Consider the following 22,225-nt stretch of genomic DNA (forward strand, 5'->3'; position numbering starts at 1 on the left):
CATGTACAGTGGTACCTCGGGTCACGAACGCTTCTGTTCACAACCAATTCGGGTCACGAACAGCACTGTTCGCAAAATTCTGCTTCCGTTCGCAAACGTGGGATCGGGTGACGAACAGGATCCGCGGCCATTTCCCCTGCCGTGACACGTGGTCGTGGCTTCCTGTAGGGAGGGGGACTCTCCCTCCAAGCAATAACCGCCTCCCCACCTGCCTTCCTGTCCTCCACGCCAGAAGTCGCGTCGAGCAAGGTTAGCGTTCTCTCTCTTCGTACTGTACTTTGTGTCATATTTTTGTGGTTTAAAAAAAAAATACATATGGTTCAGAATGGATAAACCGTAATTACATTGAACCTTATGGGAAAATTTGATTCGGGTTGCAACCAAAATCGGTTGGCGACCAAATTCGGAGGGGTCAGAACGGATTAACCGTATTTACATTGAACCTTATGGGAAAATTTGATTTGGGTCGCGACCAATTCAGGTCACGACCAGAGTTGCGGAACGAATTAAGTTCGTGAACCGAGGTACCACTGTATTAATATTTTACTTCCACCTTCTCCATTAACTCTGCTTATCACAAGCCAGTTGCAAAGCATGCATATGGCAATCGCTTGACCGCAGGATTCTGTGATGGTCGTAAATGCAAGGATTAGTCGCAAAACTTTTCTTTTTAACACCGTTGTAACCTTGGCTGGTGGGGTGAGGGGTTGTCCCCCCCCAGCATCTTACAAGTTTTTTAGGGCCAAATTATAGGAGGCCCTATAAATTTTAGGCCATTTTTATATATGTTTTTAACTATTTATAGATTTGACTATGTCTGGAGAGTCCTGTGTTTTTTATTATTATTGTGAGCCGCCCAGAGTCACCCATTGGGGGAGATGGGCGGCATACAAATTTGAAAAATAAATAAATAAATAAATAAATGATATGGTCAGTAAGTGAGGTCTACCTGTATAAAACTAGATAAACCATATAGATACTTGCATGCATACACATCTGTATACATATACACATAAAAATCCCAAAATAAAAATCAATACCTAGCAATCTAAAGTCAGTTTTAAAATATAGTTAAAAAGTTAATAATTTAAAAGATCATAATTCCAAACCAATAAATGAAAAACTGAAACTATACTAAGTATAAATAGGTTTTAAAAACCTTTTAAAAGACAAAACTGGGCAATAATCCATTCCTTGTTACAGTGATTAAGAACTGTCAACTGATGTAAAAATCTTACATTTTAAATACTTTTTTCCGTCCTACTTCTTTCCACTTGTGTTGGGTTGTAACTTGCAAAATTGCTGTCCAACTGGGACTTTAGCATGTTGTAAGCTGCTTTGAGAAAATGTGGTTTTGATGGATGATTTATACGTTTTTTAAAAAATGAGGGTTGCAATCTAAACAAGCTAGGAACACCAGCTGCCCTGGTACCTGCTCATCTTAATTCCAGGACAGCAAGCGAAGCAGCCAGTGTCAATCATAAGGTATGGCTAGGTTTATATTGTTATGGATGCACTTTCAGAATCCCCAGCTCTGAACAAAGAAACTGCATTCTTGCCCACATTCTTGAAGTGAGTAATACTTAAAGGCTGAATTCTTTAGGGGGTAATAATGTGTGGTTAGAATGCATGCTAACAGGAGGTCACCCCAAACATTGTTTTAAGATATCTATTTACCCTCCCCCCCAATTTCCCATACCCACTGCATACTTCTTCACAAGGGCACATGTGCGGTCATTTATCCATTATAAACACCATTTAAGCTGTCAACTTGCTTAGCAGGTTGGGGAAACAGGTTTGTCTTTCTTCCCATCCAGACTGAAAACACATGTGATGCATGTGGAAAGAAGATTCTACCAGTATGAAAATTATCTGAGCAGGTAGAACAATCCATTACATAGCAGCTTGATGATAGATAAGGCCAAAGAAAGACAGAACCAAATAGGAATTTGCCGCAGGTTGATCTGGTTTAGAGCTTTTAAGAATAATACCAAAACTTTGAATTGGATCTCGAAATATGCCAACAAAAATGCAAACAGTACAGAATTTGAATAAAGTGTTCCAGTCAAATAGCCCTTACGTAACCCATGTAGCTGCATTCCATATCACTTGAAGTTCCCAGAAAGTCTTAAAAGGCGGATATAGTTGCATGTACTAATGACTCTCTTGTTTAATTTGTTTCTGAATAACTTTTAAAGAGGGGAAAAGGGAGAAAATAAATGAGCTGTTGAAGTATATTGAAGAGCGATTACATACTCTGGAAGAGGAGAAAGAAGAGCTAGCTCAATATCAAAAATGGGATAAAATGAGGAGAGCGCTGGAATATACCATTTATAATCAGGAACTAAATGAAACCCGAGCTAAACTTGATGAAGTAAGTCATTGTTTTGGCTATGTGTTAAAAATAAATACCAGTTTTCATTTTTTTCATAAAAACTGTACTTTTTATACTTTTATTATATTACTAATAGTGTACCAAAGGTTAATTATGCTATGTTTTCAGCTTTCAGCCAAACGAGAAACAAGTGGAGAAAAATCAAGGCAATTAAGAGATGCACAGCAGGATGCTCGAGATAAAATGGAGGTAAAAATCCACATCTCAGATATCTCCAACTGTAAGAAAAGTAAAATATTTGTATGCAGTATGATGCTACCTAGACCTATCTAAAACTGTGGACTTGGAATGCGGTGGAATACAGAGGGAATAAATAAATGAATAAATGAGATGTCTATAAGACAAATAGGATTTCATATTTCCATTTATATGCTGTAGTGCATGTAATGATAACATTGATGATATACTTCCAAGTATTAATCCCCATATGAATCTCCCTGGTTAAATCTTGTTATGCAGATAATTAGAATTACTACATTTCTTTTGTCCATTATTTATTAATATCTTGTTTGTATGTAGGAAATTGAACGGCAAGTCCGTGAACTGAAAACAAAGATTTCAGCTATGAAAGAAGAGAAGGAGCAACTCAGTGCTGAGCGACAAGAACAGATAAAACAGAGAACCAAATTAGAGCTTAAAGCAAAAGATTTGCAAGATGAACTCGCTGGGAACAGTGAACAACGGGTAAGATTCCCATAGTGAAAGAACTGGCTTGTTTTTTTTCTTTAATTATTTCTGCTATCAAAAGAATTTGAATTTGCAGCCTGTACTGTGCAGCATTCACTTTCTTTTCATGTTCTTCTGAAAGAGCTTGCCCAAGGATTACAGTGCTTGTTCACTAAATTATAAATCACTTACTGAAAAGTAGTTCTATTGTTAGGATTGCATGGATGCTACTTTGAACTTATAATTTATGCGTTGAAAGCAAGAAGTTACTATTTTTTGGCACAATATAAAAATGGCTTTACTTATTTCTAATCTTCACGCTATCTTTATTTTCAGAAAAGACTGTTGAAGGAGAGGCAGAAGCTTCTTGAAAAAATTGAAGAAAAACAGAAAGAACTGGCAGAAACAGAACCCAAGTTCAATAGCGTAAAAGAAAAAGAAGAACGAGGAATTGCCAGGTGTGAAATACCTAACAGCATAAAAGAAACACTTAGAAACAGCTCTCCATCCCCAACATTTCTGCCCTGAAGGGTCTGGAAAATCTTTACTGTAGATTATAACTGTTACTTGAGAATCAAGGCAAATAGGAATAGACTTACTTTAAGGCGGTGATAGCTGCTGATCCCTTGGATAGAATTGTACTGTGTATGAGGCAGTGTCACGGAAGTGAATAGCAAAATATTTCTGCCATTGAGTATGGGCTTGAAATACTGTTTTTTTGTTCTTTTTTTTTTTTAAATTAAACGCTACCCATTCTGTACAGTTCTGTACTTATCTATTCAGAAGGGGTTAGTCTTAAGAAAATAGTTTTACAGGTTAAGTGAGAGAACTGAAAATTCAAAATAATAAAACTATACAGCTTTAAGCAAATATATTAAAGCATTAGAAAATATAGCAAGTCCGGTGTATTAGTAACAAAAAATATTCAAAATCTTCATGCCAAGATAGGCTGCATTGTGGTCCCTGCACCACCTATTTTGGCACTCCCCTGTAATTTCCATCTGATCATGCTGCTAAAATTCAGAGATGCAATTTCTCATTGAAATTGGTACTAAAATACCATTTAAAAGCTTACATGTTTATAAAGTTTGTGTTTTGTTTTGTTTTGAACAACGATTCCCAAGTGCACATAAAAATATTTATATTTAAGCGAAGTACATTTTGGAAAAATATTCCTTTTAGGGAACTGTGTGTCTCTGTAAGTTGGTCAGATGCAAATACTGCAGTAGCATAATATTTCTTTGTTATAATTTGTAACAGCTGCTTGTAGCTTCAGTCAGTTTGTTCAGCAACACAATTTGACTGGTTTACAGAGATATAAAGTGCCTCAACAAAGTAATGTTTTTATAAAATGCATTGGAAAATATATTTTTACTGGCGCTTAGGAATAAAATATTTTCTTTGTTCACATTTGTCTCCCCCCCCTTTTTTTTCTGGCACTTTGTTTTCAGAAGCTGTCTCTTTTCTTTTTTGTCTGTTAATTTTTCCATAGTCATGCTCACTTTGCAGTATAGCTCTATCTTCTGTATATCATGAGTCTTACAATTTATTCTTTACCTAGAAGGCAAAATAAACAAAACAAAACACCGAAGTGTAACTTTTGGTCAGTACAAGTTCCCTATTTCATGCCCTTATTGCATTACACGTCCTATAATTTATATGAGCAGGAAATGGAAAAAGTAAGTGGAAATTTTAGATTTAAACGAAAACCAGTTATGTTTATCTTGTGTTTATTTTTCTGAAGCAGTCGTGTAGTTTAAGAAAATGAATTCATATATTATGATAACATTGTTAAATTTGAATACATTTTGCTTATGACTTAATACCTCTGTTAAAACTAGTTCTAATTGTATTTTTCTCTTTCAACAGACTAGCACAGGCTACCCAGGAGAGAACTGATCTTTATGCAAAGCAAGGTCGAGGAAGTCAATTTACCTCTAAAGAAGAGAGAGATAAATGGATTAAGAAAGAACTCAGATCCTTAGATCAAGCCATCAATGACAAGAAGCGACAGATTGCAGCTATACATAAGGATTTGGAAGATACAGAGGCTAACAAAGAGAAGAACCTGGAGCAGTACAGTGTAAGTATTTGAGCTTGTTTATACTTATAATTTAGCCTGATTTATGTATTTTATATATAACAATGAATGAGCTATCCTTGGAAACTACACTTCTATTTATAATATGTAAACTGTACCTTCATAAATCTCACACATGTTCACAAACATAATGCTAAGCAAGGATGTTGTTAATCATTGTATGTTGAAGAAGTTATTAAGCCCTAGTTTGCACATCGTTCACAGATTGTTTTATTCAAGAAAAGTTCCTCACACTCATACTACATCTCAGATTGTGAAGTAGTCCATTAATAAGGGTAAAGAGGAAAATGAAACATAGTTACTCAGGAATGCATGCATATATATACACATATACACAAGCACACACATATACATACACGTGGGCACACACACAGCACTTGTTCTTGAATCACTGTAATTGCTGAAGCACCTTACTTGCTTCAATAAATATTACTTATCTGAGTTTTGGATTTCTTGTGAAAATGATTCATTCTTGCCTGTGAGGTAAAGCCTGACACCTGGCTTCATTCCATATACAATGAAACCCTGTTATTTTACCCTATGTTTCAGTTTGGGCACAAACCACTTGAAACCAGATGTTTTGAGTTTATCCCTAATAGCTGTAGTATAGTAAGTTGGAGGAGAAGTGCTTTCCCTTTTGTAAGCATCCTTCTGCAAATGCTTCATGCATACAGTTAATCTGGAAAAAGTCTATCAATTTGATAAACAACATTGAATAGTTAAAACATAATTAATAAACATATAGTTTCAACCACATACAGTGGGGCAAAAAAGTATTTAGTCAGCCACCAATTGTGCAGGTTCTCCCACTTAAAAAGATGAGAGAAGCCTGTAATTTTCATCATAGGTATACCTCAACTATGAGAGACAAAATGGGGGAAAAATTCCAGAAAATCACATTGTCTGATTTTTAAAGAATTTATTTGCAAATCATGGTGGAAAATAAGTATTTGGTCACCTACAAACAAGCAAGGTGTCTGGCTCTCACAGACCTGTAACTACTTCATTAAGAGGCTCTTCTGTTCTCCACTCGTTACCTGTAGTAATGGCTCCTGTTTGACCTTGTTATCAGTATAAAAGACACCTGTCCACAACCTCAAACAGTCACACTCCAAACTCCACTATGGCCAAGACCAAAGAGCTGTCAAAGGACACCAGAAACAAAATTGTAGACCTGCACCAGGCTGGGAAGACTGAATCTGCAATAGGCAAGCAGCTTGGTGTGAAGAAATCAACTGTGGGAGCAATAATTAGAAAATGGAAGACATACAAGGCCACTGATAATCTCCCTCGATCTGGGGCTCCATGCAAGATCTCACCCTGTGGGGTCAAAATGATCACAAGAACGGTGAGCAAAAATCCCAGAACCACACGGGGGGACCTAGTGAATGACCTGCAGAGAGCTGGGACCAAAGTAACAAAGGCTACCATCAGTAACACACTACGCCGCCAGGGACTCAAATCCTGCAGTGCCAGACGTGTCCCCCTGCTTAAGCCAGTACATGTCCGGGCCCGTCTGAAGTTTGCTAGAGAGCATTTGGATGATCCAGAAGAGGATTGGGAGAATGTCATATGGTCAGATGAAACCAAAGTAGAACGTTTTGGTCTAAACTCAACTCGTCGTGTGTGGAGGAGAGAGAATGCTGAGTTGCATCCAAAGAACACCATACCTACTGTGAAGCATGGGGGTGGAAACATCATGCTTTGGGGCTGTTTTTCTGCAAAGGGACCAGGACGACTAATCCATGTAAAGGAAAGAATGAATGGGGCCATGTATCGTGAGATTTTGAGTGAACACCTCCTTCCATCAGCAAGGGCATTGAAGATGAAACGTGGCTGGGTCTTTCAGCATGACAATGATCCCAAACACACCGCCCGGGCAACGAAGGAGTGGCTTCATAAGAAGCATTTCAAGGTCCTGGAGTGGCCTAGCCAGTCTCCAGATCCCCCATGGAAAACCTTTGGAGGGAGTTGAAAGTCTGTGTTGCCCAGCGACAGCCCCAAAGCATCACTGCTCTAGAGGAGATCTGCATGGAGGAATGGGTCAAAATACCAGCAACAGTGTGTGAAAAGCTTGTGAAGACTTATAGAAAACGTTTGACCTCTGTCATTGCCAACAAAGGATATATAACAAAGTATTGAGATGAACTTTTGATATTGACCAAATACTTATTTTCCACCATGATTTGCAAATAAATTCTTTAAAAATCAGACAATGTGATTTTCTGGATTTTTTCCCCCATTTTGTCTCTCATAGTTGAGGTATACCTATGATGAAAATTACAGGCCTCTCTCATCTTTTTAAGTGGGAGAACTTGCACAATTGGTGGCTGACTAAATACTTTTTTGCCCCACTGTATCTGATATTTCTATTTTCAGAATATAGATTAGATCTCAGTTGTGATGATTTATACAGATATTCTATAGATTCAGTTGTGGCCCATTCTGTCTGATATAAGGTGTTTACTCTGGCCTCATGAACTCCTTTCATTGGCCATCATCTTTGAATTGTTCTTTTTTGTTTTCCAGGGTAAAGATCATGATAATTGTACCTTTACCCATAGGAACATTTTTAACATATATACATCAGGTGGTAGGGTACAAAATTGACAACATGATCCATTCTCTCTTCTCCAGCTGCAGAATCAATTAATAAATATGAGTATGATTGAAATCTTGTATTAATTATTTGCATTCATCTATATTAAAAACAATTAAATTGCTTGTTTTTTAAGGTTGTTTATCTAAATGCTGAAAATAAATTTGTTGAATTCCAGATTTTTTTGTAAAGCTGATGCTGCTTAATATTGACAAAGTATGTTAAAGTTAGTGAAAATTGTGAGATGTTGTATTTTGAAACAGTTTTCTTATGTACATTAGAAATTGGATCAAGATCTTAATGAAGTGAAAGCTCGTGTTGAAGAACTGGACAGAAAATATTATGAAGTAAAAAACAAAAAAGATGAACTACAAAGTGAAAGAAAGTTAGTAATTTATTGTGGCTTTACATTTGTACTTATGCTTGTGAGAGTATGTGTGTGTAAATTTCTCTATTTTTAAAATGTATTCTTATGAAGATGTCACCTTAGACCAGGGGTGCTCAGCTTGCGCATCTAGAGGCTTCCTTCCAAAATCCTTGGATATGGCTCTTCTACATTTGCTTTAAATTATAATTCAGTGTGTTGAAAACAATTATATTAATCATTTAATAACAGTGTTAATTAAGCTTACATTTAAATTAAACTTAGCTTTTGCCCTTGCACTCCCATTTCTGAATGTGTCCCTCAGCATGCTACTCAAAGGCCAAATGCAGCCCTTAGTTCAAAAACAATGCTTGTGTTTTACTATCCTGCTGATAGAAGGAAATAATTTTCCATTAGGCTGTGGGTACTACAGCCTAATCTGCAAGTTCTCAAATGTTGCAGTATCATGATCTACTAAAATAATAGAAGAATTTTTATAAGTCCCATCCCCATGAATAAAAACAATGATTTCACTGAGGTAGAAATATACCACTTTTAATACCTAAGTTGTAATCCATGTATAAAATAAGTTCTTCTGGCTTGTCCAGGAAGAGTGGGAGAAAGTTTAATAGCAATCCAACTTTTGTGTGTCTTGGGCTTGAAAATGCAAAGCTGAAAAGTGTCAGAATTTAATCTGGCCTTGAACAAAGCTGGAAACCTGTAAGCTTGTCCAGGCAAAGCTGAAGCAAGTTCTGGCAAGGATTCTGCTTTGTGGAAAAAATCCCACCCACCCACTTTGCAACTTTTCTCAAATTTGCTCCAACCTAGGGGGTTGTGAATCCACAATTTGAGAACCACTAACCTAATATGTTTTCCCATTATGGGATTAAATTAGGCTTCTTGGGGTTATACTTGTTTTTAACTTTCCAAAAACTGAAAATTATTATAAAAAAATAGAATTAGCTGGTTCATAGAAAATAATTTGGCTATTTGGGGGATGTAGTATGATTTACATATGCTTTATTCTCCAATTCTAAAGGCAGATATTTTAGCATTTAAATATTTTACAACCTAAAAATAGGTTTTAAAAGGTTTAAATTTATGAAGCATAAATCTGTTTGAGGTGCTACTTAGTATACAAGGCAGATGACAATAGAGTTGATATAGTATACGATATAATTCTTGGAATGAATTAAAGTAATTTATGAGAAGATTTTTTGTTATGAGAGAATTTAAATATAGGTATTCCACTTTGAAACGCTGCATAGCACATTTATAAAAATCTTATTTATGTTGCCTCTTTTTAAATATTATTATATTTAAATATTTTATATTTAAATAATAATATTTACATATTATTAACATGGCTGTCTTTGAAAAATATTTTTCAGTTATTTGTGGAGAGAAGAGAATGCAGAACAGCAAGCTCTTGCTGCAAAGAGAGAGGATTTGGAAAAGAAACAACAACTTCTTAGAGCAGCAACAGGAAAGGTAGACCATGACATTACTGGTGTTTGGCTGAAAGGCTTATATTGCAAATAATATAGTTCTTATCGTTTAGACTCCTTAATATCTTATGGGGCATGGTAGAACGGTAGGGTCTTTATTTTTATCTTATTTATCTTTAAATAAGACTATTTAAAGGTAAAAACTTTGTTGAAATAAAATTATTTTATGGTTTATCAGAATTTGATTTCTTTATAAAATAGCTCCTACATGCACCAAACATTTACTTAAGTCTATATGTACTCACATAGTATTGCCGTACAAATTTATTTATATAAATGACGGATTTATTGTATCTTATAATGTGCAGGGAAAAACATTGTAGTAATTTTATAAAGTAATAGCAAATCTGAAGACTTTTTTTCTTTCCTGTAGATAAGATAATAATCAAGTTTGTGAGGATGGGTTCCTTTGAAATGTAAAAATGATAATGGCATTGGACATAGACAATTTTATACAGGATATAAAATGAATTCTGGATACACAATGAATTCTGTGTTGTTATAACAGGCTATTCTAAATGGCATTGATAGCATAAACAAGGTTCTGGAGCATTTTCGGCGTAAAGGCATTAATCAACATGTTTTGAGTGGCTATCATGGAATAGTGATGAATAACTTTGAATGTGAGCCTGCCTTCTACACCTGTGTTGAAGTTACTGCAGGAAATAGGTATAGTTATCACTAGTTATTTTTTTATGACAGTGTTTTGTGTTGCATTTGAAATGGTAAATTAAGTTTGTTTTTTGAGGCAAGGCTAAGCAAATTAATTTGCTCCAAATATTTTGAAGACAATTCCAACAATCCTTGCTGTCAACCTATTAGACAGCGTGGTGTAGTAATTAAGGTGTTGGACCAGGAAAGGGGAATTCTGATTCTAGTCCTTCCTTAGGAATGGAAACGAGTTGGAAGACTTTGGGCTAGTCTCTTCCTCTCAGCCCTAATCGATGTCAGGCTTGCAAGCAGGGGCTGCTAAACCACCTTGTTGTATGATGTAATGATAGCTTTACTGTAAGAAACAGGCAAGCATAGTGCAAAAGCAAGCAGTCCCTGCATCCAAGAGAAACAAGGGTTGCCTGACTCAATTATAAGATAAGATTATGTACACACATTTGGCTGCATAGTTTCTTTATGTACTGGGAATGTGTCAGGCCTAGCCCAGGGAACTCCAAGAGACAATGCAAAATCAGTTCAGCTATATTTATTAGCTACAACCTCTAGCAAGAATCTTCCCAGACTGAAACCCCAGCTCCTAAGTCAGCCAGCCACAACAGTGTGAATTCCTCAGGGAGGTGCCAGTCTCATCCTCTTGTAGTTCCCATGCTCTTGCGGCGAGCTAAGAAAATGCTTATCTCCCTGAGCCTGGCCTTCATAATTCCATTCCATCACAGAATGGGACATACTATGCTGTTTTAATGACAATAAACCTTAATTCATTTTCTTTATCTTTTATGATAGGCTGTTTTACCATATTGTAGATTCTGATGAGGTTAGTACTAAAATACTAATGGAGTTCAATAAAATGAATCTACCAGGGGAGGTGACTTTTCTTCCTCTGAACAAACTGGATGTTAGAGATACTGCATACCCTGAAACAAATGTAAGTTTGTTTTGTTTTAAATAACTTACTGGTAGTTGAGTTTTATAACTGTAGTATCTTCATATTAAGGTAGCTACAAATAACTAGAATGGAAAAAAAATATAAGCACTGTAATTCCTGGGTTGTGTCTCTCTGTACGTTGTGATCTTGAATAGCCTAAGCTCATGATATTTTCCCTTGATTTAATTTTCTCGCATTCAATATTATTTATATTTTGCATTTTGATACTTTATATTTTTTATATTGATTCTGGGTTGGATCATACAATCTATTTAATCTGCATCTATTGAATCTAAGTTAAATTCTAGTGGTTTTGTAGGTTTTTTTCAGCTGTTTGATTTAATTTATTATTTTCAGGATGCTATTCCAATGATCAGTAAATTGAGGTACAATCCAAGATTTGATAAAGCCTTCAAACATGTTTTTGGAAAGACTCTTATTTGTCGAAGCATGGAAGTATCTACACAGCTGGCCAGAGCTTTTACTATGGATTGTATTACTTTGGAAGGTATGGTTGGCTATGGTTTGGTTTATGATGTACAGGTAGTCCTTGCTTAATGACTGTTCATTTAGCAACCATTCGAAGTTACGACGGTGCTAAAAGTGACTTATGACTGGTGCCCAAAGTTACTACTGTCACAGTGCCCCCGCAGTCACATGATTGCAATCCAGGTGCTTGGCAACCAGCTTGTATTTATGACGGTTGCAGCATCCCAGAATCACGTGATTGCCATTTGCAACCTTCCCAGCTGGCTTCCAGCAAGCAAAATCAGTGGGGAACTGCATATGATTCACTTAACAACCATTTGCTTAATGACCACTGCAACAAAGATGGAAAATTGGATCCAGTCACGTGATGATTCACTTAATGATCACATTGCTTAGCAATCTAAATTCCAGTCCCAGTTGTGGTTGTTAAGCGAGGACTACCTGTAAATGTGTTTTCCAGTTTGCTTTGATCCTTTAATTACTGCCCAACACAACATGAAATCCAGTGTGCTAGCATTTCATTTTAAATCATGGGAGAAGAGAAGCTTCGAATAAGTGAGCTTTGTGTTTGCTAATGTCTCCATTTCTCATGTGTACTGAGAAAAGTTTCAGTAACATCTCAATATTCCTTCTATTGTGGATTGTATTGTAATAATTGATGTATGTGTGTGTATGTGAATACATGTATCCATACATCACAGCCATTGTCTGGAGATTCAAAAGGGAAGTTTATTCAGTCACTGAACTGAGAATCTGTTAAGGTTATTTGGCCTGGAAGAGAACTTCAAACTGGAGGTATATGCAGGTGACAGTTCTTCATTTCACTAAGGCTGCACATATCCTTTAAAAGAGATGCTTTGGAACACATACATTTTTGTTTAACCATTGTCTGCATAAACTGCAGTCCCCCAGTTCACATGAGATAACAATTAGAATTTAGCTGAAAGTAAATGCTGGTAACCTGTTGTCCTGGCCACATAGAAAAAGTAACGTATTGGGCTTTATCCATCTTGTGCATGTAACTTATGACATTGTGTTCTAACAGGCAAACTGTTTCATGTGCAGACCAGTTTGAAATAGTTTTTTTCAACAAAACTTCATTTTTGTTGTAGGCGATCAAGTCAGTCACAGGGGGGCTTTAACTGGAGGTTATTATGATACAAGAAAGTCTCGACTTGAACTCCAAAAAGATGTTAGGAAAGCAGAAGAAGAACTTGGAGAACTTGAAGCAAAACTCAATGAAAATCTACGCAGAAACATTGAAAATATCCTTGATAGATCAGTTGCTTGTCTGTAAAATACTGTTGTGAGATGTCCTGCATTTAAGTGAACAGTTAACTTGAATATGATGAAAACATCTTTAGTTTTATTGGTAACTTTTATGTATGTGAATACATGTATCCATACATCACAGCCATTGTCTGGAGATTCAAAAGGGATGTTTATTCAGTCACTGAACTGAGAATCTGTTAAGGTTATTTGGCCTGGAAGAGAAGTTCAAACTGGAGGTATATGCAGGTGATAGTTCTTCATTTCACTAAGGCTGCACATATCCTTTAAAAGAGATGCTTTGGAACACATACATTTTTGACTCGCTAAACCAGACATGACTTTTTCCAGGCTCCTCCAGGAGAAAAAGAAAGAAGTGAAATGGCTGTATGCAAACACACACACAGAAATTGCTGGGAGTAGCTGTGTGAGCCTACCAAAAGATAAGGATGTTTTAATTCTTGAAAAGAGATGCTTCATATGTGCTCTTGTGCACATTCAAAACACCTCTTCAGGCAGTGGCACTGCCCTGTTGTTTATGAATTCATTTTTGCTAGTCTTGCAATTTAATTTTGAATGTTGACTAGAACTCATTTCTCCTTTTCAAAAGGGAAGAATTTTGGCTTTTATAAATTGTACCATTCTTTTCACTGAAGTATATAGTATAGTTCTTTAAAAGGGTCAGGACCAATGTTGTGACATTTGTGTGATAATCACTGATAATTGCCCATGCCCTATGGGCCACTTTACCTCTGAAAGTGCAAGTAGCTCCAAGCCTTCTTGCTTTCTGGAAAAAAAAGTTATTGGTATTACTCTAGCAGACGTTCAGCCCTTAATTGTGTTTGGCTGGCCATCATAGCTAGATAATGATATGATAGTGGTGAAAATGATGATTTTCTGATTTAATTTACTGGATATTGGAATTGTTCTCTGCTACCTAGAATCCTATAAATTCTGTTAATAAAATAGTTTCCCATTAGTTGTTTAAGTCAAATAGGTGATATGATTACTCATCTATAATTTTCAGCAAATTGGGTTTTTTTTATTATATGGCAAGTTAACAACATTTAACTTTTATCTCCTAAAATAATGTAATTGAGAAGTATTATTTATATGAGGAAACTTATAAATATCTTAGTATATTGGATTATACATAATCCATCATTATAACAATGGACAGAATTTATCCTTAGCACATTGCATGAATTAATAATGAAATTGATCAACTGATGAACCAAATGCAGCAGATAGAAACACAGCAAAGAAAATTCAAGGCTTCCAGAGACAGCATTTTGTCAGAGATGAAGATGCTGAAAGAGAAGAGACAGCAGTCAGAAAAAACATTTATGCCTAAGGTACAGAATATCTCAGAATGTTTGCCATTTGGGAGGCATTTGCTCTAGTTTCAAATGTTGACTATTCAACATATCTTTGAACTGTAGATTTCAGAGAAAAAGAATAGGGTTATAGCTACTAGGCTAAGTGGTTTCAAAAAAAGAAGTAAGTGATGGAGGGAAAATCCGTATCTATGGAATTAATTGAACCAGAAGGGTCCTTTCATGAATAAATAAGTACACTTGGTTTAATCTCATTTTAGCAACGGAGTTTACAAAGTTTAGAGGCAAGTTTACATGCTATGGAATCAACCCGAGAATCATTAAAAGCAGAACTGGGAACAGACCTGTTGTCTCAACTTAGCTTAGAGGACCAAAAACGAGTTGATGCGCTTAACGATGAAATCCGACAGCTACAACAAGTAAGGATGTTTCAGAATCAAATTGCAGTCTTAATCATGTTTGAGAGTTATTGAATTAAAAAATAACAGAATTGAATTTGTTTAACTTAACTTTGTATAAGTAGCCAAAATATTTATTTATACCAGATATATAGGCATATTTTTACCTATGCATCTGGTATAATGACTGGGCTTACAAATACTTTGTAAGCCATAATGTGATAAAGTTTTGGCTTAGCATGATGTCTGACTCCAGCCACTGGGTTTATTTATTTATAGTTCAGCATTTGAACCAATTACAGCTTAGCCAGAAAACCATTGTTAAGCAAACCATGACCTAGTATGATGCATGAACTCAGTACATGTTTATTAACATTCTTGTCATCTCTATACCGAACATGCTGGCTGGGAAATTCTGGGAGTTGAAGTTCACACATCTTAAAGTTGCTGAGGTTGAGAAACACTTCTTATTATTAACTGTCATTCAGAAGGCCCTGGTTATAATATATACCTGGAGCATGTGCATAAAAGTAGTGGGGAAGTTTAGAAGGTTTCTGTAAGTAAGATTTTATTTTAATTTAAAAATCCATATTATTTAATTCTTGAAATATTCTACAAAATATTAAAATTGAATTAATATTTCTTGCTTTATAGGAAAACAGACAGCTTTTGAATGAGAGAATCAAGCTTGAAGGCATCATTACCAGAGTTGAAACTTACCTCAATGAAAATTTAAGGAAGCGTTTAGACCAAGTTGAACAAGTAAGATACTTTATTTTTGGTCCACTTTTTTAAACAAATGTTGCTTTCAACATAGTGGCTCTGTTTGCTTATCATTATTGTGAGGCAGGGGAATAAATCCTTTGTCTAAACCCTGTGGCCAGGAGGGCTTTTGTTGATATACCAGCTTCAGTTACTCATACCCTTGGCACCTCAGAGATCCCAGAAATTTTAGTGACACAAAATGCAGCAGCCCACATCATTACAGAACAATATTATTACTGTAACCTAACACCTTTGCTGCAGGAGCTGCACTGCCTACTGATTTATTTCTGGGAATTCAAGGTGCTGGTTATTATTTATAAAGCCCTATATGGCTCCAGCCCTGGGTATCTGTGAAGCTTACCCCAGACTGTTTTTGCTTGCATAATCTGAACAAATAGAAAATGCCTGTTGAATGTCCCCATCTGCTGAGAATTATGGTGGGAGGGAGTCCTGCCATGGAACACTTGTCCTCCAAGGTGAGGGTGGCTCTCACTCTAATGGTCTTCCAGAAACTAGTCAAAACATAGATGTTCCAGAAGCTTTTGGATCCTGTTTGGTGGGAATCATCAGTACCAGATGTGTAGAACTCTTGCAGGACTAATGTAAATGGTACAATTGTATTTTATGTTTTTTATTTCTGTGCTTGCTCATTGCCATTGCTCTTTGTGGACTGACTAGTCTTTTTAAGATTGAGGTGGTTTAGAAATTAGATACATATCCATTAATCTTCATTTTCCAAATTGTGTGAAAAAGATGATTAAATTGTAACACAATTTAATGTTATGAATTAAAAATTTTAAATGATCCTGAGCAGGGAGGCTTTCCCTGAAAATCTTTTAAGGATTTCAGATATCATTAAATGCCTAATCTTGTTATGTAGCAGCCTTTTCTAAGCATTATTTGCTGGCTGCAAAATTCTGGGCGTTGAACCCCACACATGCAAAAGGTGCCCAGGTCAGGGAAGACTGCTTTATAAAATACTTGTATTAGAAATGAGAGTTCAATAGATCTCGAAGACACAATTTCCTATTATTCTTTTTTCTTGGAGCCACACTGGTCTTAGTATTTCTTTTGATTTTTCTCTAAAATTTCAGTTGCATTTTTTTTCTCCAAAACCCCCCACAGTAATAGTAGCCTAAAAATAACTTAGGTTAGAATTATAGCAAGAGCCAGTTGAGTATAGCGAATAAGGCACTAGGCTAGAAACCAGGAGACCATGAGTTCTAGCCCTGCCTTAGGTACAAGGCCAGCTGGATGACTTTGGACCAGTCTCTCTCTCTCAGCCCTAGAAAGAAGACAGTGGCAAACCACTTCCAAAATCTTGCCAAGAAAAATGTAAGGACTAGTCCAGGCAGTTGCCAGGAGTCAACACTGACTTGAAGGCACAAAAATTATTCTGAGTTGGACAATGTGTGATTCTGCACATATTGTTACTGCAATTCCTGTTCATCCTGAACATTGGCCATATACTGCAATGATTTGCTGAATGTAAATGTTGTTAACTCTTTGTCTTTCAGGAACTGAACGAACTGAGAGAGACAGAAGGTGGCACTGTTCTTACAGCTACAACATCTGAACTTGAGGCAATCAACAAACGAGTAAAGGACACATTGGCAAGATCAGATGGTTGGTAATCTTATTTAATCAAGGAAATTTAATAGTTTACTTTCTTAAAACATCCTAAAATGTATGTTTATGCTGTTAGGAAAAAATAAACAAATCTAAATTAACTGATAAAAAATACAGTGAGGGCAACTTAAGTGTTATAAATGTTTCTTCAAACAGAACTACTATCATGTATCTGGACATATTACAAATGATTTAGAAAGATTCAACAGTTAGAATACCATTTGCCCTTATTTTATTGTTGATTCCTTTGCTTTTGGCCTAAACTTTGCTGGGGCTAAGTCATTCTAACTCATTCTATTTTTCAAATCTAATGTTTCCTCTGTCCCCTGCATCAACTTCCTTCTCTTGTTCCCAGTCAATATGGCCTTTTTTTGTTCTACTTCTTTTTACCGTTTGTAGCCATTCCTCAGTATGTATTTTTTTGTTGTATATATTTATATAGTTTAATATTTTTGCACTTTGTTTTTACTTTGATATAATAGACCTGGACAATTCAATTGATAAAACAGAAGCAGGGATAAAAGAACTTCAGAAGAGCATGGAACGTTGGAAGAACATGGAGAAAGAACACATGGATGCTATCAATCATGACACAAAAGAACTTGAAAAGATGACTAACAGGCAAGGTATGCTTCTGAAGAAAAAGGAAGAATGTATGAAGAAAATCAGAGAACTGGGCTCTCTTCCCCAAGAAGCATTTGAAAAATACCAGACTCTGAGCCTGAAGCAGGTAACAGATGTGTCATGTGTTATGTGCTTTCATAATCAGAGATGATAGATGTTGGTTAATATTATGCACTGACAAATTGTTTTAACTCTTTTATGCAGCTGTTTCGCAAACTGGAACAATGCAACACAGAATTGAAAAAATATAGTCATGTTAATAAAAAAGCTCTAGATCAATTTGTGAACTTTTCAGAACAGAAAGAGAAGTTGATAAAACGTCAGGAAGAGTTAGATAGGGGCTACAAATCCATCATGGAGTTGATGAATGTCCTTGAACTCAGAAAATATGAAGCTATCCAACTGACTTTCAAACAGGTATTACTTGCAACAGTCCTACTATATAGTAAATGGATATTCTTTGGGATGAATTAAACACCTTAATATAAGTGGATTTTGCAATTTTAACTTCCTGCCAAAACTAATGGTTTTAGCTGTAAAATACTTAAAATATATTATTTTAAGTTATTATGTTAAAGCGTTAGTGAACTGAGATGTTTGTAACATAAAGATTATAATTTGGTGATAACTGTCAGCTGTTTAGACCCATAATAACACCCAACCGAAAAATCTGTTTGCAATTGTGATATAAAGCAAAACACAACAGATAATCCAAGATTTTCTCAGCCTTTCCCATTGTATGGTTACATCTTCAGTTTCTTGAAAATAATCTTTTGTCTTCTGTCCAAGAATCTGGTAAGCATAGTTTTTTAAATCAAGTTTTCAGTAAAACAAAAATGAAAATTTGAAAATATTGAGCAGGCCAGATTACAAATGTGTGTATATTAGAGTGCAATCATGGTTACTATGACTTGATGCTTACTCAAAATTGCTGCACTTTAAACTAGTTCTAGTTTCAAAAGAGTTTGAGCTCCTCTGCAAAGTCCTGAGGATCCTGAAACTATGGAAATTCTCCTCACCTCCATGAACAAGTTATATATGTATATATTGATCTGCTTATAACATTTCTATTGATACATATCAAACAATATCTGCTGGCAGAGATCATTTAGTCAGCCCACTCCATTCTTTTATTCTTTATAATCCTTGAATTATGTTTCATCAAGGTGTCAAAGAATTTCAGTGAGGTGTTTCAGAAGCTGGTGCCTGGGGGGAAAGCAACCCTTGTGATGAAGAAAGGTGATGTGGAAGGTAGTCAGTCTCAAGATGAAGGTGAAGGCAGTGCTGAGAGTGAAAAGGGATCAGGATCTCAAAGCAGCGTTCCATCCGTGGACCAGTTCACTGGCGTTGGAATTAGGGTAAAGCAAGGTTATTTTCAATTGGTCTGTAATGATTGATAACTGTCTTGCTGATAATACTTAAGAGTTAATAAACTAATCATCTCCAATTGTTTCTACCCTCCCAGTACATTCTGGCAGAGTAGGTGCACTCTGGGTCCCTGTATTAAATGTTGTCATCTTACGGGACCATGCTTTCTCTACCACAGCCCGCACCCTCTGGATCAGCATCCCCCCCAGAGATAAGGACAGTGTCCTTGTAACGATCTGCCATCCGCTGGTCCCAAATCCAGTAACTTTCCTTGCAACCAATATTGATTCAAAAGAAAGTTCATTTATTGAGAACAAGTGTACAGTTCCAAAGCATTGCTAAGACTGAGCCTGAGCACACCAAAAGTTGTTTTTCTTACTTTTCCCTCCTTCACCCCCGTTACCTCCTGGTCTCCTGATTCTCTTGCTGGTACGACCTTGTGCATACCAGTGCTTGTGATAAGGAGCCATCTGCTTCTAACGGTTCCCCATTCCTTCTCCCCCCCCCTTTTACAATGGCAGAACCGCAGCATGTAAAAAGCAATTGCTAAACAAGCCAACATAACAATCTACTATTAAATCTTGTGAGGATTCTGACAGTCCTCTTGCAAAGCTCTTAAAACCTGGCTTTCGTCCCAGGTGTGGGGTTAATGTATTTTGGGGGGCTGTTTTGTTTGATTTGTGTTGTTTTTAGATCATTTTAATCCGTGGTTTTAGGTTTTATCTGTTTTTATGGATTTGGGGAGCAGGGTTGTATTGTAGCTGCCAACTAGAGTTGGGCAGCTACAGTAAATATAAATAATAAATAAACTAGCTTTTCTGCTGTTTTTTTCAGGTGTCATTTACTGGTAAACAAGGTGAAATGAGAGAAATGCAGCAGCTTTCTGGTGGACAGAAGTCATTAGTGGCTCTAGCTTTGATTTTTGCTATCCAGAAATGTGATCCTGCTCCATTTTATCTCTTTGATGAAATTGATCAAGCCCTGGATGCCCAACACAGAAAGGCTGTTTCAGGTACAGATACACACACTTGCAGATCACTGCAAATGCAAATGGGGTGTGTACTTGCTCCTTTCTATCCATTTTTCTGTTATTTTGTTTTACTGAAACAAAACCAGTATGTGGTATTGAATAGACCTTTCACTAATATCTGCTTTCAGGGCAGGGGGGATTAAGATGTATGCTCAGTCTGTCTGTCTTGCTAGCTTATTTCACTTTTAAAAAAAATTGAAGCATCATTTTTAAATAAAAGTATTTGGCACAAAATCTTGAAGCCAATGGCAGAATGGCAGTGTCCATGCATTATGTAATCTCTGCTAGAGTGGACTGTGTAAAGATAGCTGATACCATTTGACTAGGAAGCTTCTAGTAACATTTCTTGGGGCTACTTCTTGAATATAATTCATGTAACTTGTTAATGTGTTGACTGTATATATGAAGTTTATAGTTGTCCTCCAGGAGCTCAGTTATAAAATGCTTCAATATTTTTCTTGATAAGGGTTGTAAACTTTACAGTATCACTTAAGGATGATACTTGTTACTTCCAGAGGATCTTCATATGTGCCCAATTCAAATATGCATGGGTATAGTTGATAGGAAGGACAGTATAAGCAACAGGAGATCTTTGTTGGAAGCAAAGTCGTATAAGATTTTTTAAAATCTGGTTTGTTGGTCATTTTCAGTCACATGAAGATTAAAATGTTAGTGTACAACATTAGTGTATAGTACATATAAAGAACATATAGTGTACAAATGTGCAAAAATAAAAAATAAAAAAATATTCTGCATTTATTCTTTGTTTCATTGATTACAAATCCTGAAATAAATTACCAGTATCTTTATGTCTTTATAGGAGTCATTTGAAATGGCAGAGTACTAGAAGATGGTGCTCACAGATTACTACCAGATTCTGTATCAATTAGTGTTTTTAAAGAGTCAGCAACATTTCATGCCTTGTAGTATATATTAGAAAAGTATAAATTACAATGTCTAGATCTTGCTTCAGTAGAAAGGATGCAGGGTTTTCTTTTCTTTTTTGTTCTTTTTCCTTTTTTGAGTACAAAATGTTTGGAGTCATCACTACAACATGGAGTTCTAAAGTCAGATCTTAGATCTGAATTATCCCCTTTCTCTCTGGCACATCATAAAACGCACAAGTATCTTATCTTACTTTTGACATTTAACTTAGTAATTTGTGAAGAAACTCTAACCATGGCCAGACTGCTGAATGTGTATTTTTATACAGCCAAGTCATATAAAGTACCAAATCACAAATTGATAAGGTCTTACTTAAAAGAGATGATGTGACATGCAACTTTATATCCTACTGCTAGCATTGCTTCTTGGGTCATATGGGAACCAGCTGTTGGTTCAGAAAGTAACTAAGCTTTAGGTGGGAATAAATTCCATATTATTATTGCAGATGTTTCATTTTGTGTTAAAGTTTCAGATTATGTACTAACAGGTGCTGTATTTTAACATTTCAGATATGATCATGGAATTAGCAGAACATGCTCAGTTCATCACCACAACATTCAGACCTGAGCTGCTTGAATCTGCTGATAAATTCTATGGCGTAAAATTCAGAAATAAGGTATGCAGCTTAAAATTTACAGTATGAGTATTATTGGATGCTGGTTAAAGTTAAAAATAACATTTAGGTAATAGTGTGTGTTTTATTTGGTCTCAAATTAAGTGTTTGTGGTCTCTTATCAATTTCTCTTGATTCGAGGACTAAAATTTGCTTAGATTTCAGCTTGGTTTAATTACCTTAAGAACAAAGGAATTGATGAGATATCCTAAAAATTCATCATACATTTCAGTATGGTGGTACATTTAGATCACGTACGTGCACCCTTTCTTCTAGACAGTTTACAGTATACAGCATACTAAAAGAGCATGATCTGTAACAAATCATGATAATATCAAAACTACAGCACATATATTGTGTCAGAAAATATGGTCCCATGATTATTGCAAAGCCTCTCATACTTCAGCCATGTACATGTATATTTTTTATAACAAGGGCTTTATCACATATTAAGCTTTTTATTATTTGTGCAGAATTCAGAATTGTAGATGCAAGGAATCTGGCAACTAACTATGAATTATTCATTAC

The 22,225-nt window shown here is 35.9% G+C and overlaps 1 protein-coding gene across 1 annotated transcript in view; it reads left to right on the forward strand.

The window, feature by feature from the left end:
* The window catches only part of SMC3 (structural maintenance of chromosomes 3), a 34,629-nt gene that overhangs the window by 11,504 nt on the left and 900 nt on the right, over positions 1-22,225 (forward strand). Inside the window, exons 9-28 of the mRNA XM_007437672.4 lie at positions 2,199-2,374; positions 2,504-2,584; positions 2,915-3,079; positions 3,398-3,519; positions 4,931-5,144; positions 8,043-8,146; positions 9,517-9,616; positions 10,142-10,302; positions 11,089-11,230; positions 11,588-11,738; positions 12,832-12,984; positions 14,192-14,343; positions 14,586-14,744; positions 15,378-15,485; positions 17,006-17,114; positions 17,600-17,847; positions 17,946-18,158; positions 18,908-19,099; positions 19,944-20,121; positions 21,594-21,700. Of these exons, the coding sequence (XP_007437734.1) occupies positions 2,199-2,374; positions 2,504-2,584; positions 2,915-3,079; positions 3,398-3,519; positions 4,931-5,144; positions 8,043-8,146; positions 9,517-9,616; positions 10,142-10,302; positions 11,089-11,230; positions 11,588-11,738; positions 12,832-12,984; positions 14,192-14,343; positions 14,586-14,744; positions 15,378-15,485; positions 17,006-17,114; positions 17,600-17,847; positions 17,946-18,158; positions 18,908-19,099; positions 19,944-20,121; positions 21,594-21,700 (3,035 nt within the window). The remainder of the gene's footprint in view (positions 1-2,198; positions 2,375-2,503; positions 2,585-2,914; positions 3,080-3,397; positions 3,520-4,930; positions 5,145-8,042; positions 8,147-9,516; positions 9,617-10,141; positions 10,303-11,088; positions 11,231-11,587; positions 11,739-12,831; positions 12,985-14,191; positions 14,344-14,585; positions 14,745-15,377; positions 15,486-17,005; positions 17,115-17,599; positions 17,848-17,945; positions 18,159-18,907; positions 19,100-19,943; positions 20,122-21,593; positions 21,701-22,225) is intronic.

This window comes from Python bivittatus, unplaced genomic scaffold, assembly GCF_059951505.1.
Source record: "Python bivittatus isolate LINGU-HERP-01145 unplaced genomic scaffold, Pbiv_v1 ctg000980_np1212, whole genome shotgun sequence".
NCBI classification, from domain to species: domain Eukaryota; kingdom Metazoa; phylum Chordata; class Lepidosauria; order Squamata; family Pythonidae; genus Python; species Python bivittatus.